The sequence below is a fragment of the Xenopus laevis genome, chromosome 8L (assembly GCF_017654675.1).
Source record: "Xenopus laevis strain J_2021 chromosome 8L, Xenopus_laevis_v10.1, whole genome shotgun sequence".
NCBI classification, from domain to species: domain Eukaryota; kingdom Metazoa; phylum Chordata; class Amphibia; order Anura; family Pipidae; genus Xenopus; species Xenopus laevis.
Window position 1 is genome coordinate 130,741,781 of NC_054385.1, and position 21,739 is coordinate 130,763,519.

The 21,739-nt window shown below is 40.2% G+C and overlaps 1 protein-coding gene across 1 annotated transcript in view; it reads left to right on the top strand.

Moving 5' to 3' along the window:
• Nucleotides 1-339: 339 nt before the first annotated feature.
• LOC108699448 (butyrophilin subfamily 3 member A2) overlaps nucleotides 340-21,739 on the top strand; it is a 50,301-nt gene continuing 28,901 nt past the window's right edge. Inside the window, exons 1-2 of the mRNA XM_041573717.1 lie at nucleotides 340-597; nucleotides 12,012-12,148. Coding sequence (XP_041429651.1) covers nucleotides 12,022-12,148 — 127 coding nt within the window. The 5' untranslated portion in view covers nucleotides 340-597; nucleotides 12,012-12,021. The remainder of the gene's footprint in view (nucleotides 598-12,011; nucleotides 12,149-21,739) is intronic.

Sequence of the window (21,739 nt, forward strand, 5' to 3'; positions counted from 1 at the left end):
GGAGTTGATTTTTGGAGCCACACCATCTCTTTGTAAACTCTTGTTCTTCTGCTTACGAAAGATTTGAAGAAAATCAGAGCAGCCTCTTTCTTTCTCCTGACAACTTCCTTGACTACTTGCTGGTCAGACTGGTGGGAAACTGACCAGCAGGTGGCGCTGTTGTAACAAAATTCATTCATATTAACAGTACATGTATCCCTTAATATCTTGGAATTAAACATAAATAAATATAGGATGTACATGTGAAAAAGTGTTTAGAATATTCCCCTCATCAATTTTAAATTCACTTAGTTTAAAGGTTTACTTAGCATTTAATAAACATATTAGAGCATCTGAAACAGTAAGGACACTTGTCTGGTGATTTACACAATTACACTCCCCCTCTTCACATGTAACCTTCCGTTACTGATATGCTTCATTTTAAGTAAGTGCTCATGAGCTCGCCTACTCCGCTTGTGCAGGAAATTAATTCTTGTATAAACCAGTAATATCCTTCCCTCCACCAGAAACTGTTTTTTACAGCTATTTCACTAAATTGAAAGCAACATTTTATTTTTGCTGTAACACCGAGGGGAGAGAGAAAACAGCAGAACTGGTGTAAGTAATAATTATTATAATTGTTCTGTCTAAATCAGTATAGTAGAAATGTATCATATCTGATTATTTTTAGTGTCTTTGAATGATTTTGCTCTAAGGTCAGTGGGTGGATGTGAATATAGCATTGTTCTTAGAATTACATTCACAGCTTCAGATTAAAGGAGAATGAAATCTCTAGATGTCCTAACAGTGGGGTGAGCTTGGTCATGTCTGGTCTCACCCAGCAGTTGGTCACCAAGAAGGAGCATCAGAGACATCAACAAACACCATGTCATAAGGATGAGAATGGTCCACTCTGGGTCTTTCTGACTTTATTTCATATTATCATTAAGTGTCAAGTAGGATCTAATTAATTTACATTTGAATGTTCAACCTTTTCCAATTTTTTAATTTAAAAAACTCAATTTTGAAAAAAAAATCTGTCTTGAATTTTTTTAGACTATCATTTAAAAGCATTCTCACATTATTAGTTTAATGCTAAAAGCTGATGATCTTCAGTAGAAGTTAATGTGAAGTGTATTTTCAAGACTTAAGATATTTTAGAAATCTGTTTTTTACAATAATAGTCAAATAGCCTTTGCAGACTCAAGTTTTTCTGCATGATTTAATTCCAACCTTTTATGCTTTGCCGAAGGTTCATAAGTCCACCAGTGACCCCCTGGGAAGACCTATCATCTCTGGTTGTGGATCACCTATCACTGAATTCATTGATATGGTATTACAACCTTTGGTGAAGCAATTAGACTCATTTAATTGCGTCACCAATTATGGACTAACCTTAGACTCTGAATGCATATTGGGAGGATTGAATGTGGAGGCTTTATATGTGAGCATACCACATTCTTTGGGCTTAGAAGCCATTAAGTTGGCATTTGAGCAAATCCACAGACCTATTACTGAACAACATAGTCTCATTTTGCAGGCCCTAATTTTTATTCTGCAACACAATGTTTTTTTATTTGATGGCATCCATTATCTACAATGCCAAGGTGTATGCCCCCATACCAACTTGTATCTTGGGAATACCATATATTTTCAGCAAATGGGTATGACATGTACCTTTGCCACATTCTCAGATGGCACAGGTACATTGATGATATTCTACTAATATGGCAGGGCTCTGAACAATTAGTGAAAGAATTTGTGTCTAAACTTAACAACAAATTTAAGACTCAAGTTTTTCTGCATGATTTAGCAAGATATTTTTCTGATTTGATTTAAAAGCTGATATGAGCTGAAAGCTGATGATCTTCAGTAGAAGTTGATGTGAAGTGTATTTTCAAAGCTATTTTAAAATTCTAGTTTTTACAAAAATATTCAGTTTCATTGTTTTATGCATGGTTTAACGAGATCTTTTTCTGATTTGAATTGTTTTCATAAACATGCTGGCAATCAAGAAAAATACAAGTTCTCAGTTTCTCTTGGTTTTGCTAAAGTTGCTCACTAAAGGGATATATTATAATCTGTTCTCGCTCTATACAACTTCACTAGGAAAACGTATTCAGTCATTTGGACTTCAGTATCACCTTTATGCTGATGACACCCAACTCTACTTGTCTACTCCTGATCTTTCTAATTCTGTCCTTTCCCAAGTCACAGACTGTCTCTCTGCTGTCTCCTCCTGGATGTCACAGCGCCACCTGAAACTGAACCTTTCTAAAACAGAACTCATTATATTTCCTCCAAGATCTTCCCCTGTCCCTCAGATATCACTCACAGTAAACAACACCACCTTTCATTCCACCACACAGGCTGCCTAGGAGTCATCTTAGACTCTCATCTGTCTTTTTCACCACACATTCAAACACTTGCAAAATCTTGTCGTATTCAACTGCGCAACATTGCTCGAATACGACCCTATCTCAGTTCAGAATCAACTAAAACACTGATTCAGCCTCTCATCATCTCCCGCCTTGATTACTGCAACTTACTCCTCACAGGTATTCCAACAAGTCACCTTTCACAACTCCAATCTGTTCTAAACGCGGCCGCTAGACTCATTCATCTATCTCACCGCTCAACATCAGCTGCTCCCATATGTATGTCCCTTCACTGGCTCCCAATCTCCTCTAGAATCAAATTCAAATTACTTACACTCACATTCAAGGCCTTAATAATGAAACCCCTCCCTATATTTCATCTCTAATCTCCAAATACTCTCCTTCACGAAACCTACGCTCTGCTTCTGATCTTCGCCTCACTTCTCCTCTGATCACTTCTGCCCATTCTCATCTACAAGACTTCTCTCAGGCTTCTGCTTTTCTCTGGAACTCTCTGCCACAAGCTGTCAGACTTTCTCCTTCCTTCCAAACTTTCAAGCGCTCCTTAAAGACCCATCTGTTTAAAGAGACTTATTCGATGTACCTTAATTAATCATTGCTGTATCAAAAATGACAAAGTGTTTATATAATCCTAATGTCTCAATTGTACCCTAACCTTTAGTTTGTAAACCCTAATCTCTAGGTCCTTCTAACCCTATTGTATCTGTAATCCTTGTCTGTTATCCACCATTTATTCCCTGTTTGCTATAACTACAGTAAAGCACTGCGTATCTTGACAGCGCTATATAAATAAATGATGATGATGATGATAGTGATTTATTTCACGGATAAGCAGTTCATTTTGTTGTGCCAGGATGAGTGTTTGTGGGCTTGATGGTGCTTCTCAAATGACTGAAATAAACTTCAAAATGATTTTCTTGTAGCAAAATGGCTTTACTACTACAAGTCTGTGTGAAACGTACTGTATACTTCTGTTATTTCATTTAACCTTATACAGGAAAAATTTGTGATTCGCTAATTAAGATTGAGAACAGAATCAGACCAACGCCTTAAAGACGGCGCTGAAAGCTTTTGCAAGTTGAAAGTATGTAGGAAACAAATAATGCTGAATTTACCATTATTATAGTGTGCAGGCTTGAATATGCAGTTGTAGATCCTGTATATATGCAAGTACATGCAAACCACTTCCTGGGGTTTAGCCAGGGGACTTCTGTGTAGACACAAAAGTGTCTGGTTATTTTGCACTCACTGCAGAACCCCTGATGGGGAGGGGGGGTCCCTCAGCTTTTAAGATAAGTATCATTAAATCACGCATCTTGAACTATATACAAAAAAAATTGGGACTTAATCCCCAACCATAGGCCCATGAATGACACAATTCTTTATTGATGATTAAACTATTAAAATAAAAAGGCAATATTTATTCACAGCCATGCCATTATGCACATTTAAAAACAGGTTAAAATCATGGGGTATTGCATGTGGGAGAATGGATCCCTCCCTACTCAGTGATAGTAATACATATGAACCCTTAAGGAAAAACCCAACCAGCAGTTACAAGAAAAGGGTAATTGGTTGCCTACAACAACTTGAAAAGGAGAAAGTCATTGATCGAGTTTTATACCACCCCCTGTACCCCAGAGAAGCCACACCATGTTTATATGGACTCCCCAAGATTCACAAAGAAGGAGCCCCGCTAAGACCCATTGTCAGCAGCATAAATTCAGTGACATACAACATTGCAAAATTCCTGGCTAACATCTTAGCCCCGTTGGTAGGCAATACAGTGCATCATATCCAGAATGCCAATGAGTTTGTAACCAAGATTCATGGTGTTACACTAGAGGCAGAAGAAACAATGTTATCATATGATGTCACTTCTTTGTTCACATGTATACCTACGACGGAGGCAATTGAGACTGTAAGAAATCAACTGCAACCTTCAGCAGCAGAACGAAGCTCAGTCCCAACCAAGTATGTTTGTTGCTAGATTTGTGCCTTAACACCACATACTTCATGTACAAGAACCTTTTTTATAGACATAAATATGGCTGTGCAATGGGTTCTCCAGTTTCTCCCAATGTAGCAAACCTGTACATGGAGGAAGTGGAAAGGAGGGCCTTACTTACATTCCAGGGAACTACACCGACTCACTGGTTCAGATATGTGGATGAGACTTGGGTTAAAATCAGATCCAATAAAGTGGCGGCCTTTACAGAACACATTAACTCAGTGGACAATACCATCAAGTTCGCAAGGGAAGATGTCCATGAGAACAAACTTGCCTTTTTGGACTGTTTGATATGCATCCAAGAGGGGGGTAACTTGAAGACAGAAGTATACAGAAAACCCACTCATACGGATCAATATCTGTTGTTTGATTCCCACCCCCTGGCCTAGAAAGTCACAGCTGATACCCTGATTTGGAACACAAACTGGGTGTCATTAGAACTCTGCACCACAGGGTGGAAGTTGTGGCAACTGATACAGAGTCCAAAGACAAAGAGCAAAAACATCTCAGAGGAGCTTTGAAAGCGTGTGGCTACCCATACTGGGCCTTTGTCAAAACAGCAGCAACCAAGCCCAACTCGAACACCAATAGTGATAACCCATAACACATAGTAGGCGAAACATAGTCATCCCATATGTAGCTGGAGTGTCAGAGAAACTCAGGAGGATTTTTAACAAACACCACGTCCCTGTGTTTTTCAAACCGAGCAACACACTGAGACAAAAAGCAAATCAACATATATCATGTACAATAATGTTAAGCATCTGTTAGCATAGATATGAATTGGTTTCCAGGAGGCCTTATGATAGACAAAGGTCATATGTTGGCGTGATGACAGTTATCCAATATAATTGATATTCTAGCGATTGAATATAATTGTTCAAATTCCGGCTTGGTCAGGCTGACAGCCCAAGTGCATGTTATAAAGTCTGATGGAAGATATCCCAATCTTACCAGAGATGAGTTTTTGGAAAGCTATTCCAATAAATTAGTAGAACTTTCAGATAAGGGCTCCAATATTGTGATCAAGAATTCCACTAAATATGTCTCTATGTACAAAATGATTTTAGAAAACAAACAATGGTAACAACCCATTCTATTGCCTCAGTTACAAGGTTACAAGGAAAAATTATTCTGAATAATTAATCAGAATACTTGTGACTTTCTCAAGGTCAATCATCCAAGAATTCCAACCTTTTATGCTTTGCCGAAGGTTCATCAGTCCACCAGTGACCCCACGGGAAGCCTTTCATCTCCGGTTGTGGATCACTTACTGAACCTATCAGTGAATTCATTGATATGGTATTACAACCTTTGGTGAAGAAATTGGACTCATTTGTTTTAGATACATCCCATCTTTTGAGGGAAACTAATAAACTAACTTTAGACTCTGAATGCATATTGGTAGGATTTGATGTGGAGGCACTGTACATGAGCATACCACATTCTTTGGGCTTAGAAGCCATTAAGTTGGCATTTGAGCGAATCCATAGACCCAATCCTGAACAACGTAGTTTCATTTTGCAGGCCCTAAATTTTGTTCTACATCACAATGTTTTTTTATTTGATAGTATCCATTATCTACAATGCCAAGGTGTGGCTATTGGAGTGAAATGTGCCCCCAGCTACAGATGGAGTCACTTACTTTTGAACGTTTATCACGCTGTAACGCTACTGAAGTGGCAGCATGTGCGATGTGTCATGAAGCCTCATCGCGTTTAGCTCATTTACCAGCATGTAATATTAGTTTCTGTAACTAGAGGCTGCCAAGCACTAAGTAATATGATTAGTTCCGTATGCAGCTAATGGTTTATCAAGGGAGATGACAACGCAAAATGTAGCAAGTATTGTAGTGGTGGCCTAATGGTTTAAGTGTTTCCTTTTGACCAAGGGGTTCAGTGTTCAATCCCCGCCATAAGTAACGTTTTAACTAATTTATTTTGAAAAGTAAAACGATTTATATATCATCCTCCCAGACATTTTCCCTCAGCCACCTCCATGTATTTCTCCCTCCCCCAGAATTTCCTCTGCCCAGTGTCTATCTCTCTCCTCCCTATTTTTTTCCCTCAGCCACTTCTGTCTTTCCCCCTCCCCTAGAATTTCTTTTGCCCAGTGTCTTTCTCCCCCCTGATTTTTCAGTCCCCTCTCTCAGTCTGTTTTTTCATCTGCCCTTCTGTCTCCCCAATTTTTCATTTTTATCTGTCCCCTCTTTAAGTCCGTTTTTCATCTGCCCTTTTGTCTCCCCAATTTTTATTTTCCTCTGTCCCCTCTCTCAGTCTGTTTTTTCATCTGCCCTTCTGTCTCCCCAATTTTTCATTTTTCTCTGTCCCCTCTCTCAGCCCAATTTCTTTATTTTTCTCTATGTCCTTTTCTCAGCCTGTTTTTTTATTTTCCTCTGTCCCCTCTGTCAGTCCGTTTTTTCATCTGCCCTTTTGTCTCCCCAATTTTTTATTTTTCTCTGTCCCCTCTCTCCAGGGGTGCTTCGCCAATTAGGCGAGTTGAGGCTGTCGCCTCAGGCGGCAGTGCCCCAATAGGTACCAGGGGCAGCAAAAATGCTGCTTGTGGTACTTTAAGAGCGAATTTCCGGGGGAGTGAGGCAGCAGCAACTGCTACTGCCTCAGGCAGCGGAGGGGCCAGGATCACCCCTGCCTCTCTCACCCTGTTTTTTCATCTGCCCTTCTGTCTCCCCAATTTTTATTATCCTCTGTCCCCTCTCTCAGTCCGTTTTTTCATCATCCCATCTATCTCCCTAATTTTTCATTTTTCTCTGTCCACTCTTTAAGTCCGTTTTTTCATCTGCCCTTCTGTCTCCCTAACTTCTCATTTTTCTCTGTCCCCTCTCTCCCCCTGTTTTTTGAACTGCCCTTCTGTCTCATTAAGTTTTGATTTTTCTCTGTCCCCTCTCTCAGCCCGATTTTTCATCTGCCCTTCTGTCTCCCTAATTTTTTATTATCCTCTGTCCCCTCTCTCAGTCCGTTTTTTCATCTTCCCATCTGTCTCCCTAATTTCTCATTTTTCTCTGTCACCTCTCTCACCCTGTTTTTTCATCTGCCCTTCTGTCTCCCCAATTTTTCATTTTTCTCTGTCACCTCTCTCACCCTGTTTTTTTATATGCCCTTCTGTCTCCCCAATTTTTCATTTTTCTCTGTCACCTCTCTCACCCTGTTTTTTTATATGCCCTTCTGTCTCCCCAATTTTTTTATTTTTCTCTGTCCCCTCTTTAAGTCCGTTTTTCATCTGCCCTTCTGTCTCCCCAATTTTTTATTAACCTCTTTCCCCTCTCTCACCCTGTTTTTTCATCTGCCCTTCTGTCTCCCCAATTTTTCATTTTTCTCTGTTCTCTCTCTCAGTCCATTTTTTCATCTTCCCTTCTGTATCATTAAAGGTGGCCATACACGGGCCGATAAAAGCTGCCGACAGACCGAGTCGGCAGCTTATTGGCCCGTGTATGGGAGCCCCCGACGGGCTTCCCCGATCGAGATCTGGCCGAAAGTCGGCCAGATCTCGATCAGATGGGACTAAAAATCCCGTTGGATCGCGGCCGCATCTGTTCGTCGGTCCCGCGATCCAACCGCGCGTTCGCTAGGGCCCACGATCGGATCAGCCCCATATTGCTCACCTCTAGGTGGGCATATCGGAGGGAGATCCGCTCGTTTGGCGACATCGCCAAACGAGCGGATCTCTCCATGTATGGGCACCTTTAGTTTTCATTTTTCTCTGTCCCCTCTCTCAGCCCGATTTTTCATCATGGAGGAAAGAGACACTGGAGAAAGGAAAGGAAAGGAGGGAGAAAGACATGGAGGTGGCTGAGGGGAAAAAAATGGAGGAAAGAGAAACACTGGGCAATCTTTCCTAACCTAAAAGGCTTAATGAGCTGTTTTATGCAATGTATTTCTATAGAGACAAACATTGTGCGAGTGTCTAGTTTACCATTACAAAATATAAGGGTGGCAAAGATACTAAAGTGACAATATGGAAGACACAATGGTTTCAGTATTTGTAAAAGATCATAGTAGTGGTATAGGTGTTACAGTTACAGTCAATAGAGTGGCCTTTTTTTCTGCCTTTTTGTCTCCCCAATTTTTTATTTTTCTCTGTCCCCTCTTTCACCCTGTTTTTTCATCTGCCCTTCTGTCTCCCTAATTTCTCGTCTGTGGAATCGCGCCTATTTTAATTTAAGCTCCTATCTTTTCTGAACGTCGGGGCATCGTGTTTCCCTGCATGTAACGCGAGCAGCGCGTTTATCTTCATCCGTTACAGCGCTCCAGATGTACAATTCGTTCTGGCTTCATCTGTACCATATATTTTAAGCAAATGAATATGACATGTACCTGTGCCACATTCTCAGATGGCACAGGTACATCAATGATATTATGCTAATATGGCAGGGCTCTGAACAATTACTGAAAGAATTTGTGGCTAAACTTAACAACAACAAATTCAATCTGTCCTTAACCATGAACTTTGACAGTTTGAGGTTGGAATTCTTGGACATCGAGATTAAAAAAGAAAATCAGTATATAGTGTCCACAAATTATTTCTGAAAAAACAGCAAGTAATAGCCTTCTTCATGCCAAATCCATGCATCCCTTAAAATGTATTGAGGGTATCCCTAAGGGTCAGTATTTGAGACTGAGAATAATTTGCTCCTCAGATGGCTTCAAACAGGAGTCTTACAAGCTGTATCAGAGATTTAAGGCACAGGGTCATAGAGCTTAGCAATGGACACTTTACTTTATACATCTTATAGAATCCGTAGACGGGGTAAGCAATCAGGGTCAGACCAGATTCAGCATGAGTTTTAGTAATAATGATAAAGATATCTGGTCTATAATTTATAAGCATTGGGATATATTATCAAAAAATCCCACTTTGAGCGGAGTGGTCACCCCCTGTCCACCGTTCACGTATAAGAAAAAGTATCGGGGCCCTTTAACCCAAAGTCATTTTCAAAAATACTCTAAGACAGTCTGCTGTAAAACACCATGCGGCTTTAGATGTGGCACCTGTGAACAATGGCATTTCATCAAATTGTCAAACACATTTGGTAAGGATAATTTAGAATTTGACATGCATCATTACATTTGTTGTACCACTACACATGTAATTTACTTGTTTACCTGATATTGTGGCAGTCTATATGTCGGTAAAACAAAAAGACGATTCAAACTGCGTCTATATGAATATTTACTAGACATAAGAAATTGCAACCTCATGTCAAGTATTGCAAAGCACATTTATTGCATGCATGATGGATATTATGCAGGCTTTTATTTAAAAGGTATAGATCGACTCCATGGGGATCCGAGGGGCGGTGACCTTGACAATAAATTACCAGTTAGAAACTGCTTTGATATTTAAGCTCAATACCTATAAATCAGAATTTCGATTGAACGGTCATTTGAATTTCCAGGCTTTTGTCAATAAGTAATCCATTTACATGGTTGTTTCCATTTTTTTTTTAATTTATTAATTTTTCAAATCTTTTTCATTCTTTTCAAATTTTTCATGTTTTCATTTTGTTTTCAGTACTTTATTCATATTTACAAAATCTTCTTAGTATTTCATATGATTGTCACTAGAAAAGTTTTTACTTATTAATGATTTCATTACCATGCCATAGGGGTAACATGGTCCTTAGCGATATCACATGCGTATTCTTTGAAGTGGATGTATTTCCTCTCTTACTATAGGTTTATTGTGACTGCCTACTAAAATGAACCTAACAAAATGGTTCTAGGCCCTGGGCACATGTTTTAGAGGTAAGACATAACTGACCCTGTGCCGGGATGTAACAACATCAAATACATGGATATGGCATGTGCGCATGTGCAGGAGTGAAACGTATTTGCAAAATCCTGACAAATCCTGACCTGTGGTGTACACAACGTATAGCAGAACAGATGGCCTGAGGCTGGATGACCAAATAAATGCAACACGGCTCTGTGGCGGTAGGACTGGACACACGGGGGGTCATTTATCAACACTGGGCAAATTTGCCCATGGGCAGTAACCCATGGTAACCAATCAAATTGCTGCATTCATTGTTCTGCTTGCAGCTGGTTTCAAAAAGCTTATCACTGATTGGTTGCTATAGGTAACTGCCCATGGGCAAATTTGCCCAGTGTTGATAAATGAGCCCCAGTGCCTCTAAAGTTTTTTTCATGCTCAAGCAGGACATTTTTAGTATCCTGAATCATATTGGCAAAGTATCCACACTCATGGTGTAGACTATTTAAGCAGGTGTATGTGACACTGAAATTGCTAATTTAGTCGCTGGATCAAACACAAAAATTTTCTGGGTACTTAATTTAATTGAGCTTGAACTGTAACACTTAGGGGCCGATTCACTAACTTTGAGTGAAGTTAAAAAACTTCGGATTTCGAAGTTTTTTTTGGGCTACTTCGACCATCGAATGGGCTACTTCGACCTTCGACTACGACTACAAATTGAAGGATTCGACCATTCGATAGTCGAAGTACTGTCTCTTTAAAAAAAACTTTGACCCCCTAGTTCGCCATCTAAAAGCTACCGAAGTCAATGTTAGCCTATGGGGAAAGTCTAACTTGGCTAACTTTTTTTGATCGAAGGATATTCCTTCGATCGTTGGATTAAAATCCTTCGAATCGTTCGATTCGAAGGATATTATCGTTCGATCGAACTATCTGCGCTAAATCCTTCGACTTCGATATTCAAAGTCGAAGGATTTTAATTCCTAGTCGAATATCGAGGGTTAGTTAACCCTCGATATTCGACCCTTAGTGAATCGGCCCCTTAGACATTACTGCCAGAGCACCAACATAACTATCACACCAGGATTTCATTTCTGGAAAGTTGGGACAGGCTTCCATTAGACTTTATAACATACACTTGGGTTGTCAGCCCGACCAAGCCGGAATTTAAACAATTATTTTCAACCGCAAGAATATAAGTTATATTGCATAACTGTCATAAGCCAACATATGACCTTTGTCTATATAAGACCTCCGGGTCCCGGGACCAGTTCATATCTATGCTAACAAATGCTTAACATTATTGTACATGATATATGTTGATTTGATTTCTATTGTGCATTAATAGTATGGACAGAGTGGTTAGCCTGTACATTTAATCCTGTATGCATTTCTCCCACATCTGATTCACATTTATCACATTGTGAGGTTAAGCATTTATGTGAGAGGGATCCCATGATTTGAACCCATTTTGAAATGTGCATAATTGCCATGGTTGTGCATAAATATTGCCTTTTTATTTAAATAGTTTGATCATTTAAAAATGGTGTCATTTGTATATATTTCAAAATGTTATTTTATTCATGGACACCCCAATCTTTTTAGATTTAAATGAAATATCTGCTTTATCTTCAGATTAAATCACTATTCAGAACCCAGAAGAGCCCTTCTCAATATACCACAAGCTGTTACTTCCTATCCTAAAGCCAACCTGAACCAGGGCTAATTTCTCTACATTCATACACAAAGTTAATGAGAGTAGGACATGTTGACCTTTATCCAATGAGTAAACAAAAGGGGTCAAGTTGGCTTACCAAGAAATAATGATAATTTAAAAAAAAGACATTTATATATCAGCTCTAACAGTTCTATTGTCCGTTGTATTGCAGATGAGAATTGATGAGAGCCATGGCCAGGCTTAGACTGAACATCTTCTTCAAATGTATTTTAGTGCTACGCAATATGTTGGCGCTATATAAATACATGTTAATAATAATAATAATAACTCTTCTGACTTCATTGGCAGGTAAGAATTGTATTCTGTAAATTCTGTATTCTCCAATTTCAGAGAAGAAATTTTTGGTTTTTTAAAATATTAAAAGAACTGGTTGGAATAGGAAGGCATAGTCACTTAGTTACTTTGGGTTGAAAAAAGACCAAAGTCTGTCAAGTTCAACCCCAAATTGAAGCCAGCGCACATACCTACACCCACCCACCAGAACTATATCTATTATAGGGAAGTGTTATTTGCCCTTTCCCTGAATGCATCACCCTGTGACTAAAGAGATACTGACACCAGAAATTAAACTCTTGCAATAGAGTAGATAGGAGTTCCTAAAAAAAAATGTGAAAATTGTTTTATGTCCCAAAAAACGCTGCCAAGTTTTTCAGGGTGATAGGCTGCAAAAGATTGTAATTTTTTTTAGGGTAACCAGCTTCCCCCCTACATTTTCTACCATATGGCACATACACTATACACTGGGCACATGTGTAGGACGATATAACAACTTTATTTTCTTTTATTAAAGGACAAGGAAGGTCTGAAATAGAATAAGGCTAGAAATGCTGTATTTTGTATACTAAATATAAACATGAACTTACTGCACCACAAGTCTAATCAAACAAATGATTTATGCTTTCAAAGTTGGCCACAGGGGGCTGTCATATTGTAACTTTGTTATACGTCTTTACAAGACCAAGACTGTGCACATGCTCAGTGTGATCTGGGCTGCTTAGGGATCGTCATAAATTATCAAAACAGCACAAGTCAACTAATATCTACTAAAAGCCGATACAGCAAGACTATATATATGATTAATAATCAGAATATACAGACTGCACTGGGTCCTGTGTTGTCATGTAATCTAATGTGGATTTTATAGTTTTTGTATTGCTTAATATAAACTTTCTCCACCCTCGCCAGACCAGGTAGCCCATAATATGTCTACCTCATTTAGACGGATCATCCGCCAATCACAGTTATTTGATTCTTGGCGAACAAAGCATCCAACGGAACAACAGTTCACATTTTACTCACATACTCATAAGATACATTCACGCATCGACTATTTTCTTATATCTCACTCATGTCTCCATCTACCATACGATTCGGACATTCTACCGATTACCTGGTCAGATCATGCACCGATTTTACTGACGATAGAACTATTTAAATCCCCCCCTCGGGAAGCACATTGGCGCCTCAATGAGTCGATCCTACATGATAAGGACACTTTTACTAAGATTGAAAGTAACCTTCAAGAGTTCTTTAGAATCAACGAAGGTTCTGTCGACTCCTTGACAACACTATGGGAAGCCCACAAAGCTACGTTAAGGGGCCAAATAATAGCCTTAACAGCACATAAAAAGAGATTGGCTAACACTGCCTATCTTACTCTGCATAGACAGCTTAAAGACTTAGAAGTACAATACAACCAAACTCAAACTGAGTACTTATTGGCAAAGATCAATAATACCCGCAACGAGTTAGCGGTATTAAGGCAGAAGCAGGCTGAAAAGGCTATTCTTTGGACAAGACAGAAATTTTATGAGAAAGCAGATAAGCAACATACCTTACTAGCTCGGAAACTAAAAGACCAACAGGCCCAGTCTAGAATAATTTCCCTAAAGTTACCCTCAGGTCAATTGACTTACAATCCCAACCAAATTGGTTCCCTATTCTCCGACTATTACCACGAATTGTACAACTTGGCCTCACCCTCAGCTGATAAAGAGCAACACACCACATTGATTGCGAACTTTTTAGCGAATTTGGACCTCCCAAACCTTACGGAAGAGGACCTAGATACTCTAAATTCAGAAGTTACTCTAGAGGAATTGACAAGTACTCTTAAGAATATGCCTAACGGCAAGACCCCAGGCCCGGACGGACTACCATATAAATATTACCAATTATATCGACATATTCTATCTCCATACCTGACTAAATTGTTTAATCAGTACTTACAAGGCACACCCATCCCCTCCTCTAACCTAACGTCATATTTATCATTAATTCACAAAGAAGGGAAAGACCCCACTCAATGCGCAAATTATAGACCTATAGCCCTTTTAAACTCAGATTTAAAGCTATTTACTAAAATCCTAGCAAATCGCCTGGCTCGAATTCTACCAAAACTTATAAATAGGGACCAAGTTGGCTTTATTATGGGACGACAGGCTGGAGACAACACTAGACAAACAATAGATTTAATTGAGATACTCCAGAGACGAAAAGAAAGCTCGCTAATTCTTAGCCTAGATGCCGAAAAGGCATTCGACCGACTGGACTGGACGTATCTGTTTACTCTATTGCGACATTTAAAGTTCTCCGGCCCCTACCTACTTGCCCTACAGAATTTATACAGCACCCCCTCGACATATCTTAAGCTCCCTGGACAATCAACTAAAGCTATCCCTATACAGAATGGCACCAGGCAGGGTTGCCCTCTCTCCCCACTCCTATACGCCCTCAGCATTGAACCTATGGCAGCGGCCATACGAACACACCCAGATATAGGGGGAGTTTTAGTAGACCAAATGCAATACAAGATAGCCTTATTTGCGGATGATGTCCTGCTTACCATGACCAACCCGCATATCTCTCTCCCAAATCTCCACCGAGTATTAGATAGTTATGGTGAAATCTCAGGATATAAATTAAACATCAATAAAACAGAGGCTCTCCCTCTTAATATCCCACGTAAAGACCTAGAAGCATTGCAATCTGGATTTAGTTACAAGTGGAGAGTGGATTCTTTGACATACTTGGGGACACAGATCACAGCACATTATAACCAGCTATTCAATTTTAACTTCAAACCACTAATACGGCAAACAAAGTCCTCTCTCGAAAAATGGACAAAATATACCATCTCTTGGCTGGGGAAGATAGCAGCGGTAAAAATGTCCATCTTGCCGAAATACCTTTACCTGTTTGAAACCCTACCAATTACAATTTCTTCCATAATCTTTAAGGACATTCAGGCAACAATTCACAACTTTATATGGTCTCGGCGCGGACATAGGGTTGCCAAGACAGTGATGATGGCAAGCACCAAAAAAGGAGGCCTAGGAGTTCCTAATCTCCAGAAATACTACGAGGCAGCACAACTGAGACAACTATTAGCGTGGTCACACTATTATCCCTACACTACCTGGGGACACATTGAAAACTCTATGACAAAAGACTATCATCTCAACGCTCTTATCTGGAACCCTAAATCACCTACGCGTCTACCTCCTAGTGCTCTTTCGACAACTAGGCTAACATACTCCGTTTGGATTACAACCAGACATAAACATAAGATGATCTCTGCCAAATCGCCAATGCTCACATACCTGAATAATCCGGAGTTCCCTCCAGGAACTGAATCGTCATTCTGTACGAGATGGTCCCAGCTACAATTTTTTACGTTAAAGGATCTTATTCACCCACAGACTCATATGATATGGCCTCTCCAAACTATCAAAGAGAAGCAGCCAACAGTAGACATAAAGCTATTTGAATATTTCCAGATCCGCCACTTCTTGGCTCCTTATGCCTCATTTTTTAAAACAAGTCCCCCTACAGCCTTTGAAAGGATGGCAGCCCACGGGCTCCCGCAAAAAGGCCTTATCTCCAGACTTTATGATATGCTGACTACCTCTCCAGACTCAGCACAACCTAGATACAAATACATGGACAGATGGGATCAAGCTCTTTCTCAACCAATCCCGGACAAGGATTGGCCCCTGATCTGAGACAACGCGAAGCATATGGTCACCTGCGTAAGACAAAAAGAGCATATTTATAAAATTTTGACCTGCTGGTATTATACCCCTAGCAAACTACATAAACTTTTTCCACAACTCTCTCCTCTATGCTGGCGAAATTGTGGATCGCATGGTACTATGTTGCATATCTTTTGGGACTGTCCTATAATCAAACCACTCTGGGCTGAAATAACTAAGCTCTTAAGTCAACTGTTGCGTCAATCTATACCTTTGGACCCCATAATTCTACTACTAGGTAAACCCATTCCAAAGCTACGCAGATCTGGTCAAGCCCTAGTTAATCAGATCTTGACGGCAACTCGTTTAGCTATTTCATTCCACTGGAAATCTACCACACCACCAACCTTGAATGAAATAGTCAATAGAATAAATTCAAATAAAATGTTTGAAGCTGGTATTGCAATGATGACCAACAAGGTTGACCAACATATAAAAGTTTGGGATATTTGGGAGTTGAGAGACTCATCTGCTACTGGAAGCCGGGGAATCCACTCTCCACACACGGTCCAGACTTGAGATAACTTATTTACTGACCTATAAAGTTAGGCATTCAGAGTGAACCACAATGTTTGACTATGTTGTTTGACTATGCTACTTAACAACGATAACACAATGTAAAGACCAGTTTGGACCCACTTTAACACATATCCAGATGTGTGGAAAAACTAAGCTGTTAACGGGTTCCAGGCTTGGTCCAACACCGATATATGTTTATACTATTATACTCACCTTTTTTTTTTTTTTTTTTGTGTGTACGCAGTTAAAATGATGGAAGTTTTTATCGCTTAAAATGACTTCTGTAAAATTAATAAAAAATAAGTTACAAAAAAAAAAATATAAACTTTCTCCAACTCTGCAGAACCAGTGGCTGCAGCAAAATAATCCTCCAAATAGAATCCCAGTTTATCTGTTTAAATCTGGCTCCATGAGCTTTGTCCCTGCAGCTGGAGTTGGAAACAGTAAAGGAGATGTAAAGGCAAAAATAAAATCCAATACAAATCTCTATAGTTGCCGACTGCTCTACAGGGAAACAAACAAAGCTGCTTGAGTTCTGCATGGCTGGGAAGTAAGACGGGGGCTCCCCCTGCTGTACATAAGTATGATTGTTTCCCTGCAGAGCAGTTAGGGACCGTCTGAAAATTCCTATCCACAGCAGTAAATGAAGGGAGAATTTCACTGCATACAGTCTGATTTCTTATAAAAACGGTACACATTTTTTAATTTAAGTATATTGGAGATAGGTTTCTTTTTCATTAAAGAAAGTAAAAATAGGATTTTATTTTTTTGCATTTACATGCCCTTTAAGGTTCCCTGGGCTTGTGTAGTGTAATTTGCTGCAACATATCTATTGAAATTTAAATTCCCGCCATATGCAAATTAACCAATGCTAGCACAACTTCACTTTGCTTGCTGAATTAACGCTAGCGAAACTTTGCCATTGTTCGGCGCTCTGGTACCAAACAACGCATTTTAGTGAATTAGTGTTATCCTGGTGAATTTTAGCCTGCCGAAATGTGGTGATGTGAGCGAAGCACCTTTATTTCTTTTTCTGGCTGTTTAGTGCAGAGAAAATCTGGACTTTCCAGGACTGAAGGCATACCTCCCAACATTTTGGAAGTAAAAAGAGGGACAAAAAATTTTTCCGCATGTAGCGCGGCAATTTTTTTTAACCACACCCATTTTTGTGGCCAAACCCCCTAATTACCATGTAAGTTTTACAAAATTTGGCAGGTTATAAAAGTTTGAAAATATATCTCCTTATCTAAACTGTTTTTTTGTGTCTCAAAATTGTTTCAAAGTATCTTATTTGCACCTGTTAGCTGTTCTGGGCTCTCTGCTAAAAGCCAATTAAGTGAGAAACTTTGTTTCTTTTTCTGGCTGTTCAGTGCAGAGAAAAGAGGGACTTTCCAGTACAAATGAGGGACTGTGGGTTGAGCTGTCAAAAGAGGGACTGTCCCTCCGAAAAAGGGACAGTTGGGAGGTATGCTGAAGGTTGAGCTGTCAAAAGGGACTTCAACTAACAATTACTTACAAAAACAAACCTCTTTGCAAAAAACAATCAACATGACCTATAGGTAATTTTTAATATACTTTCATATTTTAAAAAGTAGTTTTTTAGTGTCAGTATCACTAAAATTTGGAGCCAACAAAAACATGGCTGCTGCTTGCACTGCTGTGAGACAGATTACAGCCTCAGCCTGACCAATCAGCAAGAAGGATTTTCTTCTAACCTTGTGACCCCTCTGAAGGAGGGTTGGAGCCAAAATAAAAGTGAGGTAGATCTTTTCCAGGAAGAAGAAGAAGAATAAAGTATGGTCTCTGTACAGAACTACTGAGAACAGCCTGCAATCTCTCATTGTCTCTTGTGAGAGATTTGTGGGAGGAATAGGGAACGAAGGATGCCTTCAAGGCAGCTCTATCTACCAGGCAGATAACAGCTCAGCCACACCCTCCTCCTAGGATAAACACACTTCATTGGCCAGTACACTAGCATTGCTTTCAATGAAAGCCAGATATGGAGGGTGTGATGTCATCTGCTCCTTCCTCTGATGATGTGCTGTGTGATGTCATCTGCTCCTCCTTTATCATGGCTGCTGAAGTCTGGAGGGAAAGTGATTTGAAAAGAGAGAGGATTCCAGCAGAGATGCAGAATTTCAGTGAGAAGTTTTATGTAGGAGACTGCACAGAACTCTACAGAAAGTCACATACAGGTGGTAATCTGAGTGCAGCAGGGAATCTGTGGGTGTGAGTGTAGGCTGTGTTTTTTTTTAGTGAATTACACTGACATCTTCATGTAACATGGAGGCTCTGAGGGCAGATAGCTGCAAATTTTCTTTCTAGCTCAAAACAAATCTACTTCCCAACTATACTTTTTGTATATTTGTGCAATAAATGTGCAGTAAAAGTGATTGTAATGTGTTTCTTAATGCTAAAATAGTAAGTTGTAACCATGTGCTCTTTGCCTCCCAGGATGATCTCATATATGTTCTGCCTGGTAGGATGGTGATGTCACTATGAGCTGCCTGGTAGGATGGTGATGTCACTATGAGCTGCCTGGTAGGATGGAGAGGTCACTATGAGCTGCCTGACAGGAGAGTGTCATCCTAACACACAGTATTCTCTATTCCATTCTTATTCTAGTACTACTTCCCTTTCTTTTCCTACTGTATTTCCTCTCTATATGTTCCTCTCTGAGTCCCTTTTGCATCCCATTCCACTTCTGTTAATCTGTCCACTTTTGCCCTCACTCACTTATCTTCTGATCTTCTTTCCACTGCCCTATATTTGTTCTTCCCCTTTCCTTCCCTTTTTAATGTACTCAGCTTTTTTTTTTTTTGCATAACTTTTCTGCATCCATTTCCACCCTCTTGATAATTATTTTTATTTCTCTAATTTATAGCTAAAACACTAAGGGCAATGGCACATGGGATGTTTTAAAGGGGTTGTTTACAGTTGAGTTACCTTTTAGTATGATGTAGAGAGTGATATTCTGAGACAATTTGCTATTGGTTTCAGTGACCCCCATTTAGCTGGAAAGAGTCAGGAGGAAAAGGCAAATCATTTAAAAACTAAACAAAATAAATAATGAAGACCAATTGAAAAGTTGCTTATATTACACATTCTATAACATACTAAAAGTTAACTTTAAGGTGAACCACCCCCTTAAGCAAATTTGAGCTTCCTCAGGCAACAAAAAAATCCTGGTTTACATCTAAATTTGAATCACTGGCCAGAAAACATACACACTCAAAGTATCCTAAAGTTTTTTCATTAAGCAATTTCAGGCTAGTTTGGAAAGTGGAGGTGATGCACATGTTTCCCCACCTGTGGTTCACACTACTGAGGGTGGAAAGGAAACTAGGGATGCTGTGTCACCTGAAGTAACATATTTTTACCACAGGCAAAAATGTCATGTGCCATTGCCCTAAAGTAGTGCTGTCCAACTTCCATGGTACCGATGGCCGGAATTTTTCTGGCCTACATGGTGGATGGCCGATAGTGGAAGCCAGTCTTAACCTCTCCTTGTTTTTAAACCACACTCACTTTAAACCACACCCATGTTACTACAAGACCATGTCCATAATTGTGGAAGCACACCAAAAAAAAAAAAAAAAAGGTTGGTGCTCACTGCAGGGATATCACATCACTCAAATGTAAAAAAAAGTTGTCATATTAAGACATACCCTTAAATCCATATGCCTGTGGATAACACAGCACCCACCAGCACATGATTAAACACCTTAGGGGCCCCTAACAATACTTTTCAAATGTTAGCAAACCCCCAGAACAAATACCAGTGTTATGTTCCACAGGCAGAGTATGACACACACAGGGAGCATAGGGCAGGCAGCGTATGACACACAAGGAGCATAGGGCAGGCAGGGTATGACACACACAGGGAGCATAGGGAAGGCAGAGTATGACACACACAGGGAGCATAGGGCAGGCAGCGTATGACACACAAGGAGCATAGGGCAGGCAGGGTATGACACACACAGGGAGCATAGGGAAGGCAGAGTATGACACACACAGGGAGCATAGGACAGGCAGCGTATGACACACAGGGAGCATAGGGCAGGCAGGGTATGACACACACAGGGAGCATAGGGAAGGCAGAGTATGACACACACAGGGAGCATAGGGCAGGCAGCGTATGACACACAAGGAGCATAGGGCAGGCAGAGTATGACACACACAGGGAGCATAGGACAGGCAGAGTATGGCACACACAGGGAGCATAGGGCAGGCAGAATATAACACACAGGGAGCATAGGACAGGCAGAGTATGACACACACAGGGAGCATAGGGCAGGCAGCGTATGACACACAAGGAGCATAGGGAAGGCAGAGTATGACACACACAGGGAGCATAGGGCAGGCAGAGTATGGCACACACAGGGAGCATAGGCCAGGCAGTGTATGACACACAAGGAGCATAGGGAAGGCAGAGTATGACACACACAGGGAGCATAGGACAGACAGAGTATGACACACACAGGGAGCATAGGATAGGCAGAGTATGACACACACAGGTAGCATAGGACAGGCAGAGTATGACACACACAGGGAGCATAGGGCAGGCAGAGTATGACACACACAGGGAGCATAGGGCAGGCAGAGTATGACACACACAGGGAGCATAGGACAGGCAGAGTATGGCACGACCAAGGATCAAAGGGCAAGCAGAGTATGGCAGACACAGGGAGCATAGGGCAGGCAGAGTATGACACACACAGGGAGCATAGGACAGATAGAGTATGACACACACAGGGAGCATAGGGCAGGCAGAGTATGACACGACCAAGGATCAAAGGGCAGGCAGAGTATGGCACACACAGGGAGCATAGGGCAGGCAGAGTATGGCACACACAGGGAGCATAGGACAGGCAGAATATGGCACACACAGGGAGCATAGCACATATAGTAATTGACGGCACCAGTCAGCGATTTATTATCTTAAAATGCCTTTATTGGGACATAGGCTCTGACCCCAAACACCCAGCAACGTTTCAGACCACTCTCTGTCTTTTCTCAAGCCACTCAAACAGCACCTGTGCTCTGTTACTTATACAATGTATCACAGGGACCCCTAGTGACATTTTCCAAAATTACAATGTTTCACATTTGCAAATCGCCATGATTGTATCAGGTTACATAAACCAAAAGACGTGTATCTCTGTACCTTTGTGCATAAAGTCCAGTGTTCCTTGAAGTGTCCAATATTTTAGATGTGCAAAAGTTTTGCTGTAAAAGAAGGATACATAATAATTACCCCTTCAATAAAATACATATTAAAATAATTTTTTATATATTATTATTAAAAACAGTGTTAAAAAATCAG